Below are 26916 nucleotides of genomic sequence, written 5' to 3' on the forward strand. Positions count from 1 at the left end.
CTGGTACTTCAGTCACTCATAGATTATTCTTCTTGATAGAGTCCCACATAATTCTTAGGGTTTCTTCATTTTTTTTAATTCTTTTATCTAATTTTTCCTCAAATAAGTTGGTGTCAAGTACTTTATCTTCCATCTCACTAATTCTGTCTTCCATTGCCTCAATTCTGCTCCTATGACTTTCTATTTAGTTGTTCAAGTCTGAAATTTTATTGTTAATTTTTTGGATTTCTGTTTGCTGTCTCTGTATGGATTCTTGCAGCCTGTTAAATTTGTCACTATGTTCTTGTATAACCTTCTTAAGTTTCCCTATTGCTTTGTCTGTGTGTTCTTTGGCTTTTCTGCATTTTGCCTGATCTCCTTCCAGATCTCTTGAAGAGCTCTGTATATTAGTCTTTTGAATTCTACCTTCAGTAATTCCAAGAATTTCTCTTCCATTTGGAAGTCTTCTTCTTCTTTGGGGGCGGGGGGTGCTTGCTGAAGCCATCATGGCCTGCCTCTTTATGTGATTTGATATCGACTGTTATCTTCAAGCCATCAATAAGTTATTATATTTATTTTATGTTTGTTTACTGTGCCTTGGAAACCCTTGTGGCATAGTAATTAAGAGATACAGCTGCGATCCAAAAGGTCAGCAGTTTGAATCTACTATGTGCTCCTTGGAAACTGTATGGGGCAGTTCTACTCTGTCCTATATGGTTGCTATGAGTCAGAACTGACTCATCGGCAAGGGTTTTACTGTGTCCTAGCTTCTTGTTTTGCTTTGTTTTGATATGCCCAAATACACTGGTCATGTGACCTAGTTTGATTATTGGCGCCTTTGCAGCCCTTACGTCCTGTTACCAAGTGGTTAGAGCTGCTACTAGGTACGTGAGCCCAGGAGTCCATTTACTTTTCTTATATGGATTCAGCTCAGGTGTCCAGGTAGTCAGTCACCAAGTGTGCGTTGCAGGCTCTCACCTACAGTCTTAGACAGGCAGAGGTGATTGGAGTAGGCACAGATATCTGGCTGAAGTAGGGGGTCATGTGCTGAGCAAGGCAGGTGGTTGCTGGCTGCCCCTGAGTTTCCAAGAGGTAAGCGTGTCCCTGTTCCCTACAGCACATAGGTGGGTGGGTTTTTCAGCCAGACTATAGGCATCCAGCACTGTTGGCTGTAAGGATTGGGAGGCACCACTTATTCTTGAATCCCTATTGCAGGTGGCTAGGTGACATGGTTGGAGCCACCATTTCTCAGACCCCTGATGTGGGTAGGTGAGGACCCTGCTTAACAGGCAGAGCAGTGTTGAATGTCATGAATCTGCCAATCCACCTCATAGCTGATACCATTGAAAATAGGCTTCAGGTATACACGCCGTCATACTGTGCTAATGAAGACCTACACTATTGAAATGGGCCCTCACAGATCTGTGCAGGGTTGAAAGGCATTCAAAGTCCATGGGTCTCTCATGCTTGTGCCTAGGCAAAGGGGCTGTGCCTGTCTTGAGTTCCCAGCTTAGGGGAGCTGGCAGATTATTTTTTCCTGTTTAATTTGTTCCCTCTCTGAAACTGGCAGAATGGTTCAGGGCACAGGACGGGTCCTACTTCTGGCCCAGGGGATGCTACAATTGCTGAAGCCAGCCCAGGGCCCTGTGCAGAGTGGAAAGGGGCAGGTAAATGGGAGAGAGGTTCTTCCCAAAGGCAGTGTTTTTTGATCCACGAGTGGTAGTTTAGACGCACGTACTTATCTTTTGCCAGTTGAGCCCCGCTTTTCACTGGCTCTGGAGGCTTGAGTAGACACTCCACCACTCAGCCTCTCCCGATGTGGAAAATGTGTCCCCAACACCACTGCCTGCCTCATCATACATGCCAGCCGATCCAGCCTGCAGAGTGCCGGTTCCCGCTGGGTCCAGTCTGGCAACTCCTCACTGCTTCTGAACTGTCTCTCCCTCCTCCTGCCACTCAATCCAAATCCTCAACTTTGTCTTTGATGTTCAGGGCTCCTAGATTGTCATATATAATCGATTTGCTTGTTTTTTGCGGGGGGGGTCTTTTTTTGTAACAGAGACCACGCAAACCATCTGACAACTCCACCATCTTGGTCCCGCCTCCTCCAGGATCAGTTTCTTACATCTGTATCTTGATAGCCCACAGGGTCCAGCCTGTGCTAAGCCTACCAGTTACTGCTGAGTCAACTGCAACTCATGACCACTCCACGTGTATCAGGGTAGAACTGCGCTCCACAGGTTTTCAGAAGTAGATAGTCAGGCCTTTCTTCCACCTCTAGGTGGACCTTTCCTTTAGTGGCTGAGCTGAGCAGGTTAAGCATTTGTACTTAGCAGGGACTCCTGCTAAGCCTACAGTAAGTATCTAGTCAGCAACTCCTCCTTGCTGATGCCACAGAACCACTGTAAGACACCTTTCTCTGGCCTTGCCTTATAGGGAAACTGAACAAGATCACCCAAAAGGGCCACCAGTCAAACCACAAGGCTAGAGTCACAAGCAGAGAAGTGTTATCTAGAGGGTGTGCTGCTTTTACACAGGGCTGATACTTCTTATTTGAAAAATGAAAAATTAATTGACTAGCACAACAGTGAGCCTGTAAATATTTACTGAATAAGTCAATTAATGATGACCGTCATTGATATAAGAAAATTATAGAGCATACTGAGCATGAGGTAAGTAACAATACAAAATATATGGCAGTACAGAAATGCTTGTGTTTTCAGACTAGCTAATAGATAGAAAGAAACCTTTTAAATTATTCATCCATCAAGATGCATAATAGTATCCCACATGCTCATTACAAAATACACCATGAAGCCTTCTGCTAATTCCTCACAACTCCCCAAAAGGCAAGACAACGTTATCAGTGGAAGGTATTTTCTACAAAGATGTCCTTGTAAATACTAAAGAATGGGAAAGGAAAAAATAAAAATATTCAAGTTAAAACAATTTATTAAGACCTTATAAAATCAGTAAGAAAATCACTAGAATTAATAGAATGTAGTTTTTTTTTTTTTATGGGTGAAGGATCTGAACAGCAATTCACATAAAAAAGACGGAATCCTAAATGAATAATAAATAGGGGGAAATTTCAATCACTAACATTCAAAATATACTCATTAAACAAAAAATTTTAATTATGTGCAATTGGATAATTAAAAAATTATGCTGTTCAATGCTGCTGAGGTACAGTGAGTCAGACACTTTCACATATTACATGTGAACTTAGAAATGGGTTCAATTCTTCTGGAAAGCTGCTTGGCAAAATGTCTCAGGAAACTTGGGTCGTATTCTTTGACACAGCAATCCTTAATTTCTAGGAAATATTTCAAAAATGTTGACAAATTTGGGGCAAAAATATATTCACCTCAGTGTTGTTTTTAATAAAGAAAATTTAGGACCTCATAACTATCTAAAAGTAAAAAAAAAAATAACCCGCTAAATAGGAAGAGTATATAAAGTTCTTCCTAAATTATATTTATGAGGAATTTTAATGATGAGGATGTTTTGTGATAAAAGATTAAATAAACATGATTTAAAATTGCATACACAGCAAAATCTCAATTATGTAAAATGCAGTAAGACAAAAACCAGAAGGAAACACATCATAAAGTTAATAGTATTTGAGTCTTTCTGGTGATTGTTTTTCTTCTTTATACCTGCGTGTATTCTCCATAATTAAAAAATGCATTAACTTAAAATCAGAAAAGAAAAGCATTCTTTTAGGTTATGAAATTTCACTGTTTTAAGTCTCAGCAGGGGTGACTTTTCCCTCTTGGGATTCTACGTTTCTTTAAAACGCTGAATGTTTCCCTCTCCTGGGCAAACTCTGCCTCCATGGAGGGCTATGAGAAACACAGTGTCCTCCCTGCTCCCCTCCAGGGGCCTTTTCTGGACAGGGTCCACCCTGCTACCCTCCTGGTGCCTTTTTGGGTCAGAGCCAGCTCTGAGGTGTGGTCTCATCCATCTGCTAAGCCCCAAACTCTGTCACACCTCTGCTCCTATGTCCTCAGTCGGAAGCATTTCATTTTCTTTCACTCATCTGATATTTGGTAACTACCCAGCTCCTTTCCAAGTTTCTCATCAAATATTCACCAAGCCCCTCCTCCTGCCAGCCCCGAGCTAGGTACTTGGGTTGGTGCCGGCTGCGAAGCTCCTGACTGGAAATGCTGAGCTTCCACCTTTGCACACACTGCCCGGGCTCGGCCAGCTTCAGGGAAAATCACCGGGCACTGCCTGACAACACCCTGAAAACCCTATGGATCACAACAGCCCACTCGCAACTGATGATGGCATGGCGCAGGGCATCAATGTTTCCCTCAGTTGTGCATGGGGTTGCCATGAGTTGGGCTGACTTGACGGCAGCCAACAACTGAACATCCAAAGAGTGGACATCTCTCCATTTCAACTCCCTCCTCCCCTCACCCTGCCACGAGCATCTTGTCCCAGAATGATTCCTGACTGGCACCTCCACCTCCATTCCATCTCCACACTCTAGCTAGAGACATCTTTCTAAAATGCAAATCCAATTATATACTTGACCAGCTTAAAACCCTTCAAGTCCCCTTATCCCCATTCTCCCTATCCCTGCCACTGCTGTTCTTCAGACAAATTCTAAACTCTTTAATGTGGCTGCTTTACTGATCCTTCCTTAACCTTTCCATCATTTACATATTTAATTATTCTGTAAGTTTGGTTGAGCACTTTCTATTATCAGACTGGGTGCAAGGAATACAGTTGTGAAAGACAGACACACCTTGTCCTCAGGGAAGTCAGCCTTCACTACAGCTGCTTTCTCTCCTTGTTACTCAGGGTGTGATACATGGACTAGCAACATCACCTGGGAGCAGAATCTCAGGCCTTTCCCAGCCTTACTGAATAAACCAAAACCCATTGCTATCGAGTCAGCTCATAGCACAGAGTAGAACTGTCCTATAGGGTTTCCAGGGAGCAGCTGGCGGATTCAAACTGCCGATCTTTTGGTTAGCAAGTGAGCTCTTAATCACTGAGCCACCAGGGCTCTGCCTTACTGAATAGAAATATGTAATTCTCAGGTAGATGATTTCCTATGCATATGAAAATATGAGAAGCACTACTTTGTGTCTCTTGAAATCTCATTGCTCTCTCCTGTTGCACTTTCCACATGCATTTCACCAGGCTGGGATACTCTTTGCACTTCCCATCCTTCAGTTTCAGAGTGGATTTCACGTCTGAAAGGAAGATTTCCATCCCTGACCTCCTAAAACACCAGTTGCCATTGAGTCAGCCTCAACTCATGGCAACCTTATACGTGTCAGAGTAGAACTGTGCTCCACAGGGTTTCTCGGTGGCTGATTTTTCAAAAGTAGGTCACCAGGCCTTTCTTCCAAGTTGCCTTTGGGTAGACTTGAAACTCCAACCTTTCGGTTAGCAGCCAAACACATTAACTACACAGCCCAGGGACATGCCCCAGTCTCCTAAGTTTATGTTAAGTGATTCACCTATGTGGTGTCACCAATCAAAGCACTTATTGTTCTGTGTTGTGGGTACTGCCCCTACTCTTGCAAACACTACAAGAGCAGGGACGGTGTCTGTCTGTTCATAACTACAACCCTGGCAGCAAGCCTAGTCTCTGACATAGAGTATGTGGTCAAAAAAAGTTATTTAAAAAAGCACAGAATTTACTACAACTGTACAATTCCCAGGCTTAACAAATAATTTAAAGTTTCTAAATTGCTCAGAAGAGGGTGGGATTTGGACGTGGAAACCCTCCTGGCATAGTGGTTAAGAGCTATGGGTGCTAATCAAAAGGTCGGTGTTTGAATTCCCCGTGCGCTCCATGGAAACCCCATGGGGCAGTTCTGCTCTGTCCTATAGGGCCGCTATGAGTTGGAATCGACTCAACAGCAGTGGATGTGGAGTTTTTTTGTTTTTTTTTTTTTTTGGTTTGGGGGAGGCAGTTAGCAGGTCCCTAGCAAGAAGCCAACACTATCTGTATCATTTTCTCAATTTCATGTCTTAACTTTTATGTGCAGGTTTAGCCTTGTGCAGAGCCCCTGCTAATACCTGCATATCTTGATGTAAATTAGAAAGAGAAGCTCTTTCCTCAGTACAGGTGCAATTCCAGGCCAGGGTGCCCTGATGACTCAGCAAGCAAACCACAAGCTATTTGCCCCCTCATCCCAGCATTCCTTTGCAGGATTTAGCCAGCACAACCATCTATGGTGGCCCTACCTTCTACTCAAACAGTTAGACTGTCCTGGTCTGGGAAGAACAGGCATAGAGTAAGCCCTAGAAACTGAGTCCCAGCTCTGCATGACTAAGAGTGAGGAATCTAACCTCTTTACACAATGAAGATAAATGTTGTCAGCCAGGTCTACTTCACAGGACTTACAGGTTGGGCTGAAAGTGAAGAGGACTTGAAGCACTTACTGATGAAGATCAAAGACCACAGCTTTCAGAACAGATTACACCTCAACAAAAAAAATCCTCACAACTGGACCAATAAGCAACATCATGATAAACAAAAAAAAGATTGACATTGTCAAGGATTTCATTTTACTTGGAGCCACAATCAACATGCATGGAAGCAGCAGTAAAGAAATCAAAAGACACACTGTAGAAAGGCAGAGCCAACATGGCACTATAGACAGAAGTACCACTCCATCCCTCCACAGCAAAGACCTGAAAAACTAAGTAAAAGAGACAAGCGTCAATCCTGTAACCCTAAGCGTCAAATGAAAAGAGAAAGAATTCAGCCAAGCACCAAATGGAATAATAAACTGACAGGGAACACAGAGTGAGGAGAATTAAGAGCAGAGGTCTCCTATCAACTAAGGAGCCATGGACCCACCTTCTTGGACTCCTGTCACAAAGTGGTGGACAGGGAATATGGGAAAGCAGATTCACTACCCAGTAACTTGTGAGACACATTTTCTCACCCACTAACCTGACTCCCCCTGCTCAGCCTTTGTTGCTTCCTGGCGGGCCAATCTGCAGCTTCTCAGAAGGACAATTCCCAGCTTCTCAGAGGGCCAATTTGCTGCTTCCCAGTGGGCTAATGTGGGTCTTCCAGGAGGGTCAATTCTCAGCTTCCCAGAGGGCCGATCTACTGCTTCCCAGCAGCCCACAACCATGGCACAGGAGGCACCGGTTCCTTGCCACACAGATTCGCTCTACCCACACTAGCCGGCTTCTTCACTGCCATTTCTTTGTTGCTGGTGTTGCTTTTTTCGACTTCTTTTGGTTTCTTCCCTTCCTGTCACCTTCTTCCCATCCTTTCTCTCAAACACCTGATTCCATGTGCCATCTTTGCTTCTTCTTGACAGGCTGTAAAGTGCCACTCAGCTGGGGAACAGCTTCCCTGGTCCAAGCATCCACACTGGTGGAATCCCTGGGCTTTTTTTCTTCTTTTTTGTTTGTTCATTTGATTTCTCTTTCTTTTTTCCTTTCTATTTTTCTTCATTTCTCAGTTTCTCATCTCTTTCTGCTTATCTTCTTTTCTGTCTCCTAGATACCTGAGGCTGTGTGTCATATACACCCCTCTAGCCGGGCTGTACTGTGCAGCATGAGAACTGCTTCCCTGGTCTAAGCAGCTGTACCAGTGGGATCCCTGGCAGCATTTTTGTTTAATTCTTATTCTTTTTTTTTCCTTTTTATTTTTCTTCATTTCTCAGTTTCTTATCACTCCACTCCAACAGCAGGCCCCCTCAGCACTTTATTTTTCTCCTATTTCTCTTTCCTCTCTCTTCTTTTCCATACCCAATGTAGATCCACACATAACAACCTTCTCCTCTCCCCCCCCACCTATCTACACCGTGTGCTAAACATTGCACTATGAGCAGCACAGGCATGGCCTACCAGAACCTACCCTGCAGTGACCCCCAGCTCACATTCTCAGCCCCAGTATGTGCCTCAAACACCCCATCTCAGCCCCCTCCACTTCAGCTGGAGCTGCCATGATGCACCATAACTGAGCGATTGGCCCTGCCCATTGGACAAGAAGGTGAAAAATATTGTGCCCACAGACGAACAAACAAGGAACACACAGTCTGCTTGATGAGACATAACCAAATAAAAGAGCAGGACAAAAAAAAAAATCTACAATCAATAAACAAATAACTACTGAATGCCCTGAAGACAGCAGACGATATTAAAACATGTTTTAAAAATATGCAAATGACAACATTGGAACAATAAAAGAAGGAATAAACTGTGTAGCTATGGAACTTTCTAAGGGAGAAGAAGGCAAGGCGATACTGATTAATATTAGACTGGTTCATACCTAGGAAGATAAGGGTAAATTTCAAGGTAACCACAAAGAAAGTTAACAAACCTACTCATCAAAATAAAGGAGAAAAACATAAAGTCCCAGTAAAAACAAAATCTACAAAGACAAAATAAATGAAAAAAAAAAAATCCACAAACAAAAGGAATTCATCAGAGGAGAACAGGAGGAACAAAGGAATCGTAAGCATCACCAAAAAAATCACAACAAAATGGCAACCATAAACTCACACCTGTCAATAATTACACTGAACGTCAATGGCCTAAATGCACCCATAAAAAGACAAAGAGTGACAGCAAGAACAAAAAAAGAGGATCCATCAATACACTGTCTACAAGAGACACACCTTAGAAACAAAGACATAAATTAAAAATAAAAGGATGGAAAAAATATATCAAGCAAACAGGCACCAAAGAAGAGCAGGAGTGGCAATACTAATCTCAGATAAAATAGGCTTTAAAACAATATCCGCCATAAAAAACAAAGAAGGACACTATATTATGATTAAAATGATGATCCCACAGAAAGATATAACCATAATAAATATCTACGCACCCAATGACAGAGCTCCAAAATACATAAAAAAAAATTAAACACTACTGAAAAGAGAAACTGACAGTTCCACTATAATAGTAGGAGACTTCAACACAACACTCTTGGTAAAGGACAGAACATCAAGAAAGAAACTCAAAAAAGATACAGAAGATCTAAAGACCATAATCAGCCAACTTGAACTCATGGACATATGTAGAATATTCCACCCATCGGCTACAAAGTACATATTCTTTTCCAACACACATGGAACGTTCTCCAGAATAGACCATATCTTAGGCCACAAGCAACCCTCAACAAAATTCAAAACATTGAGATAATACAAAATGTCCACTCTGATTACAACATCATCAAAGTAGAAATTATCAACAGGAAGAACAAGGAAAAAAATCAATTACATGGAAACTAAATAACACCCTGCTCAAAAACCACTGCGTAGTAGAAGAAATCAAACATGCAATCAAAAAATTCCTAGAATCAAATGAGAATGAAAAAACATAACAAAACATTTGGGACACAGCAAAGGCAGTGCTCAGAGATCAATTTATAGCAATAGGCACACACATCAAGAAAGAAGAAAGGGACAAAATCAAAACATTAGCTACACAACTCGAACAAATAGAAAGAGAACAGCAAAAGAAGACTACAGCTACCAGAAGACAGGAAATAATAAAGATCAGAGTAGAAATAAATGAAATAGAGAATAGAAAAACAATAGAAAGAATCAACAAAACCAAAACTTGGTTCTTTGACAGGACTGACAAACCACTAGCCAAAATGACAAAAGAAAAACAGGAGAGTGCACAAATAACCCAAATAAGAAATGGCACAGGGGACATTACAACAGACCCAACTGAAATGAAAAGGATCATAACAGAGTATTATGAAACACTATAATCCAACAAATTTGAAAATCTAGAGGAAATAGACAAATTTCTAGAAACACACTACCTAGCCAAACTATCACAAACTGATGTTGAAAATCTGAACAGACCAATAACAAGAGAAGAGATTGAAAAGGTAATTTTAAAAAACTCCCCCCAAAAAAGCTCTGGCCCAGATGGCTTCACTGGAGAATTCTACGAAACATTCAGAGAATTATTTCAGAACATAGAAAAGGAAGGAATGCTTCCAAACCCATTCTATGAAGCCAGCATAACCCTGATACCAAAACCAGGCAAAGACACCACAAAAAAGAAAATTACAGATCAATATCTTTCATGAGTATAGATGCAAAAATTCTCAACAAGATTCTAGCCAATAGAATTCAGCATCATATCAAGAAAATAATACACCAGGACCGAGTAGGATTCATACCATGTATGCAAGGATGGTTCAACAATAGAAATCAATCAAAGTAATCTACCACATAAATAAAAGAATTACATGATCATCTCAATCGATGCAGACAAGGCATTCAACTAAGTCCAACACCCATTCCTGACAAAAACTCTCAGTAAAATAGGTATAGAGGGGAAATTTCTCAATATAATAAAGGGCATCAACGCAAAACCAAAGGCCAACATCATTCTTAACAGAGAAAGGCTGAAAATGTTCCCCTCAAGAACAGGAACAAGACAAGGATGTCCTTTATCACTGCTCCCATTCGACATTGTGCTGGAAGTTCTAGCTAAAGCAATAAGACAAGAAAAAGAACTAAATGACATCCAAACTGGTAATGAAGAATTTAAACTGTACCTATTTGTGGATGACCCGATACTATACATAGAAAACCCAAAAGACTACAAAAGAAAACTACTGGAACTAAAAGAAAGAATCAACAGAATAGCAGGATACAAGATAAACATACAAAAATCACTTGGATTCCTACACACCAATACAGAGAATGATAAAAAGGAAGTCAGGAAAACAATACCATGGCCCCTAAAAAAAATAAAATAAAATACTAGGACTAAATCTAACCAGGGATGTAAAAGACCTATACAAAGAAAACTATAAAACACTACTGCAAGAAACTAAAAGAGATCTACATAAATGGAAAAACATACCATGTCCATGAACAGATAGACAACATTGTGAAAATGACAATTCTATCCAAAGTGATTTACAAATACAATGCAATCCCGATCCAAATACCAACAACATTCTTTAAAGAGATGGAAAAACTACTCATTATCTTGATATGGAAAGGGAAGAAACTCCAGATGAGTAAAGCACTGTTGAAGAAGAAGAATAAAGTAGGAGGACTTGCATTATCTGACCTCAGAACCTACTATAAAGGTAAGGTAGTCAAAACAACCTGACACTGGTACAAAGACAGACACATTGACCAATGGAACAGAATTGAGAACCTAGAAGTAAATCCATCCACCTACAGTCACCTGATCTTCAGCATGGGCATGAAGTCCATCAAATGGGGAAGACAGTCTTTTTAACATATAGTGCTGGCAAACTCGATGTCCATCTGCAAAAAAATTAACAGGACCCATACCTCACAACATACACAAAAACTAATTCAAAATAGATCAAAGATCTAAATATAAAGCCAAAAATTATAAAGTTCTTAGAAGGAAAAATAGGATCAAGGCTTGAGACCCTAATACACAGCATTAACAGGATATAAACCATAACCGACAACATACAAACTCCAGAAGATAAGCTAGATAACTGGGATCTTCTAAAAATGAGCCACATATGCTCATCAAAAGAATAGAAAGAGAACCTATAGACTGGGAAAAAAATTTTTTTGCTATCACAAATCAAAGGTCTAATCTCTAAAATCTACAAGAAAATCCAATACCCCTACAATAAAAAGCAAAATAATCCAATTAAAAATGGCCAAAGGAAATTAACAGATACTTTACCAAGGAAGACATTCAAGCCGCTAATAGACACATGAGGAAATGCTCAAGATCACTAGCCATTTGAGAAATGCAAATAAAACTGCAATAAGATATCATCTCACCCAAGTGTTACCGGCACAAATAAAAAAAAAAAAAAAACAGAAATAACAAATATTGGAGAGACTGTGGGGAGATCAGAATTCTTATGCACTCCTGGTGGGAATGCAAAATGATACAGCCATTTTGGAAAATGATATGGTGCTTCCTTAGAAAGCTAGAAATAGAAATACCACATGATCCAGAAATCCCACTCCTAGGAATATATTCTAGAGAAATAAGAGCCATCACACGAATAGACATACGCACACCCATGTTCATTGCAGCATTGTTCACAATAGTAAAAAGATGGAAACCACCTAGATGCCCATCAACAGGTGGATGGATAAAGAAACTATGGTATATACATACAGTGGAGTATTACACAACCATAAAGAACAATGATGAATCTGTGAAGCAGCTCATAACATGGATGAATCTGGAAGCATTACACTAAGTGAAATAAGACAATCACAAAAGGACAAATATTGTACAAGAACACTACTGTAAAAATTCATGAAAAGATTTACACACAAAAAGAAACAATCTTTGATCATTACAAAGGAGGGGAGGGATGGGGTTGGAAAAACACTGAATAGACAATAGATAAGTGGTAACTTTGGTGAAAAAAAAATTGGTGAAGGGTAAGACAATACATAATACTGGGGAAGCCAGCACAACTTGTACAAGGCAAGGTCATGGAAGCTCTATAGACTCATCCAAACTCCCTGAGGGACGGAATTGCTAGACTTAGGGCTATGGGGACCACGGTCTCAAGGAACGCCTAGCTCAATTTGCATAATATAGTTTATAAAGAAAATGTTCTACATTCTACCTTGGTGAGTAGCATCTGGGGTCTTAAAAGCCTGTAAGCGGCGGCCATCTAGGACACTCCACTGGTCTCACCCCTTCTGGAGCAAGGAAGAACAAAGAAAACTAAAGACACAAGGGAAAGATTAGTCCGGAGGACTAATGGACCACATCTACCATGACCTCCACCAGACTGAGTCAAGTACAACCAGATGGTGCCCAGCTACCACCACTGACTGCTCTGACAGGGATCACAATAGGGGGTCCCAGACAGAGTTGGAAAAAAATGTAGAACAAAATTCTAACTCAAAAAGAAAGACCAGGCTTGCTGGCCTGACAGAGACTGGGCTGGAGAAACCCTGAGAGTATGGCCCCAAACACCCTTTTAGCTCAGTAATGAAGTCACTCCTGAGGTTCACCCTTCGGCCAAGGATTGGACGGGCCCACAAAACAAAACGAGATTAAAGGGGCACACCAGCCCAGGAGCAAGGACTAGAAAGCAGGCGGGAACAAGAAAGCTGGTAATAGGGAGCCCAGGGTTGAGAAGGGAGAGTGTTAACATGTTGTGGAGTTGTTAACCAACGTCATAAAGCAATATGTGTACTAACTGTTTAATAAGAAACTAGTTTGTTCTGTAAACCTTCATCTAAATTACAATAAAAAAAATTTTTTTTTTAATTGGGCACCTACTGGTGTTACCTGCCATGCTAGGTGCTGTGGAAGATTGACACGAAGATGGATTAAACAGGGTTTCTGCAGCAAGAAAGATCAAGAAGTCTTAATTGGAGTCTTAATTATCTAGTGCTGCCAGAACAGAAATACCACAAGAGGGTGGCATTAACAAGCAGAAATTCATTTTCTCAAAGTTTGTTGTTCACAATACAGGCGAGGTTAGCACAACTGGACTAAACTAAAAGCAAAGAAGTTTCCTGAATAAACTGAACGCTTTGAAGCCCAGCGTAGTAGGGGCGGGGTTTGAGGACCATGGTTTCAGGGGACATCTAAGTCAATTGGCATAATAAGATCTATTAAGAAAACACCCTGCATCCCACTTTGGAGAGTGGCGTCTGGGGTCTTAAATGTTAGCAAGTGGCCATCTAAGATTCATCAATGGGTCTCGACCCATCTGGAACAAAGGAGAATGAAGAACACCAAAGACACTAGGTAATTATGAGCCCAATAGACAGAAAGGGCCACATAAACCAGAGACTACATCAGCCTGAGACCAGAAGAACTAGATGGTGCCTGGCTACAACCAATGACTGCCCTGACAGGGAACACAACAGAGAACCCCTGAGGGAGCAGGAGAGCGGTGGGATGCAGACCCCAAATTCTCATAAAAAGACCAGACTTAATGGTCTGACTGAGACTAAAGGACCCCGGAGGTCATGGTCCCCAGACTTTCTGTCAGCCCAGAACAGTAACCATTCCCAAAGCCAACTCTTCAGACAGGGATTGGACTGGACTATGGGGTAGAAAATGATACTGGTGAAGAGTGAGCTTCTTGGATGAAGTAGACACATGAGACTAGGTTGGCATCTCCTGTCTGGAGGGGAGATGAGAGGTCAGAGGAGGTCAGAAGCTGGCCGAATAGACATGAAAATAGAGAGTGGAGGGAAGGAGTGTGCTGTCTCATTAGAGGGAGAGCAATTAGGAGTATACAGCAAAAAAAATTTTTGTACAAGAGACTGACTTGATTTGTAAACTTTCACTTAAAGCACAATAAAAATTAAAAAAAATAAAGCACAGTAAAAAAAAAAACTTTTCTGAAGTATATAGGAGCTCTGAATCTGAGAAATAGTTGGATTTGAGCCCTGCAAAGAGCAACACAGACAACAGAAGTCATCAACTCTGTCTACTAAGTAAAGCAGCTCAAACATGGAATCATCACAGACGTTGTTAGACTAAGCAACATTGAGGAAGAGTGGGACCAATGTTGCCAAGAGTGAAGATCAAGCAGCTGGGCTTAGATCCTTCATTCTTACTTCTTAGAATACTTTAGGTACCTTTGCAAATACATTAATTCCTTTCTCTAAAAGGAGACAGCATTATGTGTCAGAAAAAGTAAGTCTGGATCCAGACCTACTTGGGTTCAAAGCCTCATAAATTGGCCCTGGGTAAGCCACATAAACTTTCATAGGCTCAGGTATTTCATCTGAAAAATAGATTTAATAATATCTCATTTAGGGGGATATGAGAATTAAATGAGATCTTTTGAGTATATAAAAGGGTCTGACATAAAATAGGAATTAAATAAACAGCACTGTTTTTGTTTCAAAAAAAACTTTGTTGCTGTTCTTGTTAGGTGCCTTCCTGTTGGTTCCACCTTATACTGAACCTATGTACAACAGAATGAAACACTGCCTGGTCATGCTACATCCTCACAACTGTTGCGGTTTTTGAGACCATTGTTGCATCCACTGTATCAAGCCATCTCCTCAGGGTCTTTCTCTTTTTCCTCGACCTTTACTTTACCAGGCATGATGTCCTCCAGGGACTGGCCCATCCTGATAAAACAGCCAAAATACTTGAGACGAAGTCTTGTCATCCTTGCTTTTAAGGAACATTTGGGTTGTACTTCTTCCAAGACAGATCTGTTCGTCCTCCTGGCAGGTAATGATATATTCAATATTCTTCACTAACGCCATAATTCAAAGGTGTCAATTCTTCGGTCTTCCTTAATCATTGTCCAGCCTTCGCATGCATATGAGGTGATTGAAAACACCATGGCTTGGATAAGGGGCACCTTAGTCCTCAAGGTAACACGTTTGCTTTTTAACACTTTAAAGAAGTCTTTTGCAGTAGATTTCTTGAATGCAATACACCATTTGATTCTTTGACAGCTGCTTCCTTGGGCTTCGATTGCAGATCCAAGAAAAATGAAATCCTTGACAATGTCAATATTTTCTCCAATTATCATGATATCACTTATTGGTCCAGTTGTGAGGATTTTTGTTTTCTTTACGTTGAGGTGTAATCTATACTGAAGGATGTAGTCTTTGATCTTCATCAGGAAGTGCTTCAAGTCCTCTTTGCTTTCAGCAAGCAAGGTTGTGTCATCTGCATATATGCAAGGTTACTGAGTCTTCCTCCAATCCCAATGTCCCATTCTTCTTCATATCATCCAGCTTCTCGGATTATTTGCTCAACATACAGATTGAATAAGTATGTGAAAGGATACAACTCTGACACACACCTTTCCTGACTTTCAGCTACGCAGTATCCCCTTGTTTTGTTCAAGTGGCTGCTTCTTGGTCTATGTACAGGTTTCACATGAGCACAATTAAGTGTTCGGAAATTCCCATTCTTAGCAATGTTATCCATAGTTTGTGATGACCATACAGTCGATTGTCTTTGCATAGTCAGCAAAACACAGGTAAACATCCAAGACCTCTTCTGAATCTAGCTTGAATTTCCATTATTTCTCTCGACCTGACAATGTACTGCTGCAACTGCTTTTGAATGGCCTTCAGCAGAATTTTACTTGTGTGTGATGTTAATAATATTGTTCAATAATTTCTGCATTCTGTTGTATCACCTTTCTTTGGAATGGGCACAAATATGCATCTCCTCCAGTCAGTAGGTCAGGTAACTGCCTTCCAAATGTTTTGGCACAAGTGAGGGCCTCCAGCGCTGCATCCATTTGTTAAAATATCTCAATTGGTATTCCGTCAATTCCTGGGCCTTGTTTTTCACCAATGCCTTCAGTGCAGCTTGGACTTCTTATTTCAGTACCATCGGTTCTTGATCATATGCTACCTCCTGAAATAGCTGAACATCAACCAGTTCTTTTTGGTACAGTGACTCTGTGCATTCCTCCCATCTTCTTTTGATGCTTCCTACGTTGTTCAGTATTTTCCTCATAGAAAATTCAATATTGCAACTCTTCAATTCTTTCAGCTTGACAGATGCTTGTTCTTCCCTTTTGGTTTTCTAACTCTAGTTCTTTGTGAAGTTCATTATAATACTTTGCTTCATCTTCTCGAGCCACCCTTTGAAATCTTCCCTTCAGCTCTTTTACTTAGTCATTTCTTCCCTTCACTCCAGACTTTCAGAGTGTCTTCTGACATTCATTTTAGCCTTTTTTTTTTTTTCTTTCCTGTCTTTTTAATGACGTTTTTTCTTTCCTCATGTGTGATGTCCTTGATGTCATTCCACAACTTGTCTGGTCTTTGGCCATTAGTGTTCAATGTGTCATATCTATTCTTGAGATGGTCTCTAAATTCAGGTGGGATATACTCAAGGTTGTATTTTGGCTCTCATGGACTTGCTCTAATTTTCTTCAGCTTCAACTTGAACTTGCCTATGAGCAATTGATGGTCTGTTCCACAGTTGGCCCCTGGCCTTGTTCTGACTGATGGTATTGAGTTTTTCCATCGTCTCTCTCCACAGATGTACTCAATTTGATTCCTGTATGTTCCATCTGACAAGGTCCACATGTATAGTTGCCATTTATGTTGTTGAGAAAAGGTATTTGCAATGAAGAAGTCATTGGTCTTGCAAAATTCTATCATGAGATCTCCGGCATCTTTTCTATCACCGAGGCCATATTTTCCAACTACCAACCCTTCTTCTTTGTTTCCAACTTTCACATTCCAATCACCAGTAATTATCACTGCATCCTGATTGCATGTTTGATCAATTTCAGACTTGCAGAAGTTGGTAAAAATCTTCAATGTCTTCATCTTTGGCCTTAGGGGTTGGTGCATAAATTTGAAAAATAGTCTTATTAACTGATCTTCTTTGTAGGCTCGTGAATATTATCCTATCACTGACAGCACTGGGTGACCCTTCTGGTATTTGAAATATCAGTGGCATAGCTTCCAGCATCACAGTAACGCACAAGTCATCACAGTATGACAAAGAAACAGACAGTTTAAGAGTCTAGAAGTATGAATTCAGGGTGCTGGCTCTAGGGGCAGGCTTTCTTTCTCTGTCAGCTCTGGAAGTCTTTGTCTCTTCTGAGCTTCTGCTCCCAGGCTATATTCTTGTGACTTGACATCTCTCTTCCCCTACCTCTGTTTCACTTGCTTGTTTAATTCCTTTTATATCTCAAAAGAGATTGACTCAAGATATACCCTCCACTGATCCTGTCTCATTACTACACAACTCATTCCCAAATGGGATTATAACCACAGGCATAGAGGGTAGGAATTTGGGGTAGCATATTTGTGGAACATTTTTGGGGAACAAATTGTTTGGGAAACACATATTTCTGGGGAACATAATTCAATCCATAACAGCTGGTTACTAACAAGAACTTCATCAAACATTTCTGTGAGGAACAGTACAGCTGATTAATCCATACTATGCTTCCCAACATGCACAATGGCTTCAAGTAAAACCATTTAGCTGACAGGAGAGAAGAAACATCAAAACAGCCAGAGAAAGAGAAGATATTTTACTATTCCAAGCACATAAAAATTCTGAATGGTCTGAATACTCACTGTTCTTCTTGTACATTAAAATTTCAAAGGAATTCATCTCATAGTTCTCAAATGTTTGCCGCACTTTTTCAATTGTGTCTTTATCAGTCAGCTCCCCATACATAAAACTGAAAATCAACCACAGAGTTCAAGTTAGATTAATAAATATTTATAATGCTACAAGTGTATGTTAAATCCCTCTTCTCTACCCAGCACTGTGCTAGGCACTATGGAATACACACACAGAGAGAGGAACGAAAACTTTCATTCGTTCATTCAAAAAACATTTATTGATTCAACTGTGAACAAGATTCCATCCCTGCCCCTGCAAAAAACTAGCAGTCTAATGACAGATGTATACTAGCAAGTAGAAAGCAACACAGTCAGTGCTACAGTGGGAGTGCTTATATGGAGCTAGCAAGCACACAAAATAGGCACGGAGCCCTGTCTTGGATGGTCAGAGAAGTCTCCCCAAAGAGCACAGGCATCTAAAGAGCAGGTGGAAATACGCTGAGAAAAGGAGGGAAAAGAACATTTCAGGCAAAAGATGAGCATTGCGAAGACACAAAGGTGAGAGCACTGTTAGTTCCAGAATCTGAAAGTAGTTCCATTCCGTATGGCTGGAATAAAGACTAAGGGAAAATTTTGCAAGAGATCATATGGACAGATAAGCAGAGACCAGATGGCACAGGACACCATGGCATTGTAAACCATGTGAGGTAATTTAAACTTTATCCTGAAAGCAGAAACATTGGAGGGTTTTAAGCAAAGGCATAAAACAATCCAGTTTACATTTTAGAAATGCAACTGTGGGAGGCCTCCTGGTAAATGTGGACAGAGGAAATTTGGACCACGGATTTCTCCTTTTGTGATTCCCAACAAAATAAACAAGAAATGGGGGAGGAAAGAATCAAAAAAAATCACCAATCAAACAAGGAAAAGCATGCAATTTGATCCTCTAAACATTAAGGAACAGCTAAGGAAAGAAACAAGGATTCAGCCACCATCTGTGAAGTTTCATTTCCTGTCCCTCCCCATCACTTCCCCCCCCAAAAAAAAACAGCATTAGGTACCAAAAAATTGAGATGATAAAATCCTACAAAGTCTTACTAACATACCTGCCTACTGCTCAAGTTTGGAGAAAAGTAGACCAGGGAGTATATAAAAACCCACTGCGGCCAAGTCGATTCCGACCCATAGAACCCTATAGTTGGAGTAGAACTGCCCCATAGGGTTTCCAAGGAGCAGCTGGTGGATTCCAACTGCCAACCTTTTGGTTAGCAGCTAAGCTCTTAACCACGTGCATCACCAGGGCTCCTGGAAGTATATAAGCAGCATGAAAAAAAAAGAAAGAAAACCTGTGGGTAATAGATGCACCTACCTACAAATACTGGTTTTCAGCAGAGGCAAGAAAATAGCCAGGATATCCATGTTGCTGGGCTCCACAATGAATTACAGACATGGTCTAGAGGCCAAGGTGTCTCCCTCTGGGAACAGGACACCTCCACCTAGAGCGGGTGAATTGTGGCACAGGACGGTAACAACATGCGAGAGGAGAAAAGCCACCTCTCAGTGGGGCTGGGAAGTCCGGTCTGCTGACAAAGACTGCCCACAGACCTAGGAGAGCATGTCCCGTGCCCACCCTGGACCCTCTGTCTGTAATAACAAGGAAGGACAGCAACACAGGCCCCTCAAATCTCAGACAATGTAAGAACAGTGGTATGGGCTCCTAAACAATATACTTCCCATCCTCAAAACTGAGCATACCTAACACAATCTAACTTTTTCTTGATGTCTTGAATCATAGAGTCATAGAATTTCAGAACTAAAAGAACCTCAGAGGTTATCCAGTACAATTCCTGATCCAAAAATGAGCCACCAGTAAAGTGCTTCATACAGAAACAGTTGTAGCTTATTGTGGCTTCAGAATTTTAGCGCTCTGTAAGAAAAGAGCCCTAGCTGTTGACTTTATGAATCATGTGTCTTGTTTCTTATTTTTTGTCCCTCCCCAGTCCCCTGAGAGATGTTATCATTTATGGTGATCATTGTATCTATCTCATGTAGCACCCTGGTTTGGCTTGTGTTTTTACCCATAAACCAGGAAAACAGCCTAGCTTGGCGAATTACCTTTAAAAAACAGAAAGGTAGATCAACCCTAAGTCACTCCTGCCTGAGAACAAGAGGGCTTCTCCTAGGAGCAATAAACTTGAACTCTATTATCACTTGACTTAGCAGGTTGCTCAGGTGGAGGGGGCAGGGGGTTGGCGGTTATCATACTCCCCCTTTCTCTGAGTTCATTTGATACATAGCAACCCTCAGTACAACAGTGACCTCCATTTAAGTGAAGTGATGGTGTATATGCTAGCAATTTCTTTCACAAGGTAAAACAAATTCACTTAAAGTTGTGACGTCAAATAAAGGAAGTGCCATAATTACACCCAGCTTGCATCAGTCTCATGTATTTCGAAAGCTTTAGTTCCAAACTGGGAGGTATGAGTTACCTTTGCCTGGACATAAGATTTTAAATGCTAGGCAGGCAAGAAGTAAGTAAAAGCGGTTCCTGAGCTATTAGAAATATGGCTACCACAAAGGTATTTTTACTTTATTCCTACAGAGGGAAGTGAATCTACTCTCAGATAATTAAATAAATTGCTTAGAATTGTGAATAGAGGCAAAGTTGGATACATTGGCAAGTTACTTTACCTGATTTCTTCAAAATGTCTGCTAATAACAAATGAGAAGCAAGAGTAGAGGTATGGAAATACTGCTCAGGTCACACTAAAAAGTGAACAGAACTCTCCATATTTGCTCTGATTTTATGTGTTTGTGTCTGCATACAGATACAAATATATCACATAGATAGATAGACCCCAAGAAGCTGTGGTGGTACAGTTAGCGCTACTGCTAACCAAAATATATCATGTTGTTTTGTTTTTAGGTGCCAGAGTCAGTTCCGGCTCTTAGCAACCCTGTGTATAACAGAAAGAAACACTGCCCAGTCCTGTGCCATCCTCACAATCGATGTTGCACTTCAGTCCATTGTTGCAACCACTGTGTCAATCTATCTCATTGAGGATCTGATTTTCTTTCGCTGACCCTTTACTTTACCAAGCATGATGTCCTTCTCCAGGGACTGGTCCCTCTTGATGTGAGATGAATTCTCGTCATGCTTGCCTCTAGGGAGCATCCTTGCTGTACTTCTTCCAAGACACATTTGTTCGTTTGACAGTCCATGGTATATCCAATATTCTTTACCAACATCATAATTCAAACACCTCAGTTCTTTTTTGGTCTTCCTTATTCATTGTCCAACTTCCTCACGTGCATATAAGGCAATTGAAAACACCATGGCTTGGGTCAGGACCATCGTAGTCCTTAAAGTGTCATCTTTAACACTTTAAAGAGGCCTTATGCAGCGAGAAATCAAGTGACACACTGCACTGGGCAAATCTGCTGCAAAAGATCTCTTTAAAAAAGGTCTCACTGTGACTAATGATATTGAGCTTTTCCATTGTCTCTTTCAATAGATGTAGTTAGTTTGATTCCTGTGTATTCCATCTGAGGAGGTCCACTTTTATAGCTGCCATTTATGTTGTTGAAAAAAAGGTATTTGCAATGAAGAAGTCATTGGTCTTGCAAAATCTATCATGTGATCTCTGGAGTCCTATCACCAAGGCCATGTTTTCAAACTACCAATCCTTCTTTTCATTTCCAACTTTCTCATTCCAATTGCCAGTAATTATTAATGCATCTTGATTGCATGTTTGATCAATTTCAGATTACAGAAGTTGGTAAAAATCTTCAATTTCTTCATCTTTGGCCTTAGGGATTGGTGCCTAAATTTGAATAATAGTCATATTAACTCGTCTTCCTTGTAGGCTTATGGATATTATCACTGACAGTGTTGTACTTCAGGATAGATCTTGAAATGTTCTTCTTGATGATGAATGCAATGCCATTCCTCTTCAATTTGTTATTCTCAGCATTCAAAATGGTCAATGCCTGTACATTTGAGCCACTAATGCCTAGGATATTGATGTTTATGTGTTCCATTTCATTTCTGATGATTTCCAATTTTCCTAGAGTCATACTTCATACCTTCCACATTCCAATTATTAATGGATGTTTACAGCTGTTTCTTCTTATTTTGAGTTGTGCCACATCAGCAAATGAAGGTCCTGAAGGTTTGACTCCATCCAGGTCAACTCTACTTCGAGGAGCCAGCTCTTCCCCAGTCGTCTTTTGAGGGCATCCCAACCTGAGGGGCTCATCTTTCAACACTACATCAGACAATGTTCTAAGGTTTTCACTGGCTAATTTTTTTCCCGAAGTAGAACACCAGGTCCTTCTTCCTGATCGGTCTTAGTCTGGAAGCTCAGCTGAAACCTATCCACTATAGGTTACCCTGCTAGTATTTGAATACCAGTGGCATAACTTCCAGCATCACAGCAACAACGAGCCCTCACAGTACAACAGAAACGTGGTAGAAATACATCATAGAGATAGATTTATCACAGAGATAGAAGCAGATTTATAATAGATTATATAGGCACAGATAGAGATAGATGTGTCATGTTGTTGTTATTGTTGGGTGCCGTCAAGTCAGTTTGACTCATAGTGACCCTATGTACAACAGAACAAAACACTGCCCAGTCCTGTGCCATCCTCACAATTGTTGCTATGTTTGAGCCCATTGTTGCAGCCACTATGTCAATCTATCTCATAGAGGGTCTTCCTCTTGTTTGCTAACCCTCTACTTTACCAAGCATGATGTCCTTCTCCAGGGACTGGTCCCTCCTGATAACATGTCCAATGCATGTGAGATGAAATCTCACCATCCTCACCTCTAAGAAGCATTCTTGCTGTACTTCTTCTAAAACAGATATATTCCTTCTCACAGTCCAATATTCTTCACCAACACCATAATACAAAGGCATCAATTCTTCTTTGGTCTTCCTTAATCACTGTCCAGCTTCCACATGCATATGAGGCAATCAAAAATACCATGGCTTGGGGTCAGGTACACCTAAATCCTCAAAGTGACATCTTTGCTTTTTAACACTTTAAAGAGGTCTTTTGCAGTAGATTTGCCCAATGCAATATGTTGTTTGATTTCTTTGACTGCTGCTTCCATCAGCATTGATTGTGGAGTCAGGTAAAGTGAAATCCTTGACAACTTCAGTATTTTCTCCGTTTATCATGATGTTACTTATTAGTCCAGTTGTGAGGATTTTTGTTGAGGTGTAATCCATTCTAAAGGCTGTATTCTTCGATCTTCATGAGCAAGTGCTTCAAGTCTTCTTTGCTTTCAGCAAGCAAGGTTGTGTCATCTACATGTATGGAAGGTTGTTGTTACTGAGTCTTCCCCCAATCCTGATACCCTGTTCTTCTTCATATAGTCCAGCTTCTCAGATTATTTGCTCAGCATACAGATTGAATAAGTATGGTGAAAGGACACAACCCTGACACATATCTTTCCTGAATTTAAACCATGCAGCATCCCCTTGTTCTGTTCAAACTATTGCCTCTTGGTCTATGTACAGTTTCTGCATGAGCACAACTAAGTGTTCTGGAATACCCATTGTTCTCACTGTTATATGTAATTAGTTATGATCCACACGGTCAAATGATTTTGCATAGTCAATAAAACACAGGTTTTCTTTCTGGTATTCTCTGCTTTCAGCCATGATCCATCCAACACCAGCAATGATATCCCTAATTCCACATCCTCTTCTGAATCCAGCTTGAATTTCTGGCAGTTCCCTGTCAAGGTATTGCTGCAACCATTTTTTAATTATTTTCAGAAAATTTTTACTTGCATGTGATATTAATAATGTTGTCCAATAATTTTCACATTCTGTTGGGTCACTTTCTTTGGAACGGGCACAGATCTGGATCTCTTTCAGTTGGTTGGCCAGGTAGCTACCTTCCAAATTTCTTGGCATAGACAAGTGAGAGCTTCCAGTATTGCATCCGTTTGTAGAAACATCTTAATTGGTGTTTCATCAATTCCTGGAGCTTTGTTTTTTGCCAATGCCTTCAGTGCAGCTTGGAATTCTTCCTTCAGTACCATCAGTTCTTGACCATATGCTACCTCCTGAAATGGCTGAATGTCAACCAGTTCTTTTTAGTACAGTGACTCTGTGTATTCCATCCATCTTCTTTCAATGTTTCCTTTGTCATTCAATTTTTTGCCCATAGAATCCTTCAGCTTGAATTTGGAGGCTTGAATTTCTTCTTCAGTTCTTTCAGCTTGAGAATTGTGTGTTCTTTCCTTTAGGTTTTCTAACTCCAGTGCTTTGCACATCACATTATAATACTTTACCCTGCTTTCTCTAGCCACCCTTTGAAATCTTCCATTCAGTTTTTTACTTCATCATTACTTCTGTTCTCTTTAGCTACAGTCAAGAGCAAGTTTCAAAGTCTTCTGACATACATTTTGGTCTTTTTTTTTTTTCTTTTCTTTTCTGTCTTTTTAATGACTTTTTTCTTCATGTGTGATGTCCTTTATGTCATTCACAACTCATCTGACCTTTGGTCATTATTAGTGTTCAGTGTGCCAAATCTACTTTTGAGATGGTCTCTAAATTCAGGTGGGATATGCTCAAGGACGTATTTTGGCTCTCGTGGACTTTCTCTAATTTTCTTCAGCTTCAACTTGAACTTGCATAGAGTAATGGATGGTCTGTTACATAGTCAGCCTCTGGCCTTGATCTAACTAAATATATTGAGCTTCTCCATCGTCTCTTTCCATAGACGTAGTTGATTGGATTCCTGGTATTCCATCCAGGGAGGTCCATGTGTATAGTTGCCATTTACATTGTTGAAAAAAAGATATTTGCATTGAATAAGTTGTTAGTCTTGCAAAATTCTCTCATGTGATCTCCTAGTTCTGTCTATCACCAAGGCCATATTTTCAAACTACTGATTCTTATTTGTTTCCAAGTTCTGTATTCCAATTGCCAGTAATTATCAATGCATCTTGATTGCATGTTTGATCAATTTCAGACTGCAGAAGTTGGTAAAAATCTTCAACTGCTTCATCTTTTGTATTAGTGGTTGGTGCATAAATTTGAATAATAGCCATATTAACTGGTCTTCTTTGTAGGCTCATGAATATTATCTTATCACTGACAGTGTTGTATTTCAGGATACATCCTGAAATGTTCTTTTTGATGATGAATGCAACGCCATTCTTCTTCAATTTCTCATTCCTGCCATAGTAGACCATATGATTGTTGATTCAAACTGGCCAGTACCAGTCCATTTCATCTCACTAATGCCTATAATATTGATCTTCAAGTGTTCTATTTCATTTTTGACAACTTCCAATCTTCGTTTATCCATACTTCGTACACTCTATATTTCAATTATTAATGGATGTTTGCAGCTGTTTCTTCTCATCTTGAGTCCTGCCACATCAGCAAATGAAGGTCCCGAAAGCTTTACTACATTCATGTCATTGAGGTCAACTCTTCTTTGAGGAGGCACTTCTTTTCCCAGCCGTATTTTGAATGCCTTTCAATCTGAGAGGTTCATCTTCCAGCACTATATGAGACAATGTTCCACTGTTGTTCACAAGGTTTTCACTGGCCAATTTTTTCAGAAGTAGATCACCAGGTCCTTCTTCCCAGTCTGTCTTAGTCTGGAAATTCTGCTGAAACCTATCCACCATGGGTGACCCTGCTGATATTTGAAAAACCGATGGCATAGCTTCCAGCATCACAGCAACACGCAAGCTACCAAAGTACGACAAACTAACAGACCAGCAGCACAGATATATCATAAATGATATATACACAGATGTATCATAGCTTATGTAAAGATATATCATAGATGATAGAGGCACATCATATATGATCCTGTTCTTGAAGTGGTGACGATTCCAACTCACAGTTACCCCATAAGACGGAGTAGAACTGCCCCACAGTGTTTCCACTGAGCAGCTGATGGATTCGAACTGCTGACCTTTTTTTGGTTAGCAGCAGAGCTCTTAACCACTCCACCACCAGGGCTTCATATATAGTATATTAATGATATATATATATATCATATGTGATATGTGATATATCTATCTCATGGATAATATAGATATATCATAGATGATGTAGATGTAGAGAGAGAAACTATAGATAGATACTGAGATAGATACTTAAGAGTATAACTGCACATCAAGAAAATAAGAGTACTCTACTGCATTACTTGAGAGCTATAATTTCTAAAGCTTTGAGCAGTAGGGGAGAAAATCTTAAATTTTTCATTTCCTAGACCCAAAAATCTAAAAATTAATAAGATAGAAACATTTTTAACACATTTAATACTTCTCACCAACCTAAAGTTACTTTCCTTATTTAATACCATGAAAATGCAACTTTAAAAAAAAAAAAAAAGAAGACTATCCCTGGGTCAGATAGACTTCTCCACCCTTCATAAATGAGTTTATTTCCTGATTTGCCTGTTTTGGGAAATTGATTCCACTTCATGCAAATGCCACTGAACAGAAGACTCTGAAGAAGGCTACCAGTGAAAGGATCCAAAGGCTAGGCTGCACCAAAACCTTGCCAGGGTACTGCAGGCGAATGGCTGGTAGGATCCAGGGTACATGCTCAGCTCAACAACTGAAGATGCTTTGAAAGACCTTTTCTAACACCATGACCCAAGGGTACTGCTTGGTTAGTAACCCCATCAGATACACAAGCTGTGCTGTTAGCACAATTTGCCTCTGTCTTTGAATTAGACATCAGAGAGAAAAGTAACAGCATGAATTAGAGGACAACAAAATATTGCTTCTCTTTTCTCTTTTTCTGATACAAAGAATTTTGGCCGAGGAAAAGCTCTATCACCAAGGCTGGTTTTTCTGACACTGCATTTATTCTTTTAAAGTGTCCATCGATTTTTTTTTAATTTATATCTTCAAATTTTTTCATTTTCTTTCTCTTGGATCACTCCCTCTGAGGGAAGACAGCCACCACTTTGTAAGAAC

At 40.3% G+C, this 26916-nt stretch overlaps 1 protein-coding gene across 2 annotated transcripts in view; it reads right to left on the bottom strand.

Moving 5' to 3' along the window:
• Positions 1-26916, bottom strand: part of KCNH1 (potassium voltage-gated channel subfamily H member 1) — a 765170-nt gene that overhangs the window by 678350 nt on the left and 59904 nt on the right. For both annotated transcript variants that reach the window (XM_049858606.1, XM_049858609.1), the window contains exon 3: positions 17955-18061. In XM_049858606.1, coding sequence (XP_049714563.1) covers positions 17955-18061 — 107 coding nt within the window. The remainder of the gene's footprint in view (positions 1-17954; positions 18062-26916) is intronic.

This window comes from Elephas maximus, chromosome 18 (genome assembly GCF_024166365.1).
Source record: "Elephas maximus indicus isolate mEleMax1 chromosome 18, mEleMax1 primary haplotype, whole genome shotgun sequence".
NCBI classification, from domain to species: Eukaryota; Metazoa; Chordata; class Mammalia; order Proboscidea; family Elephantidae; genus Elephas; species Elephas maximus.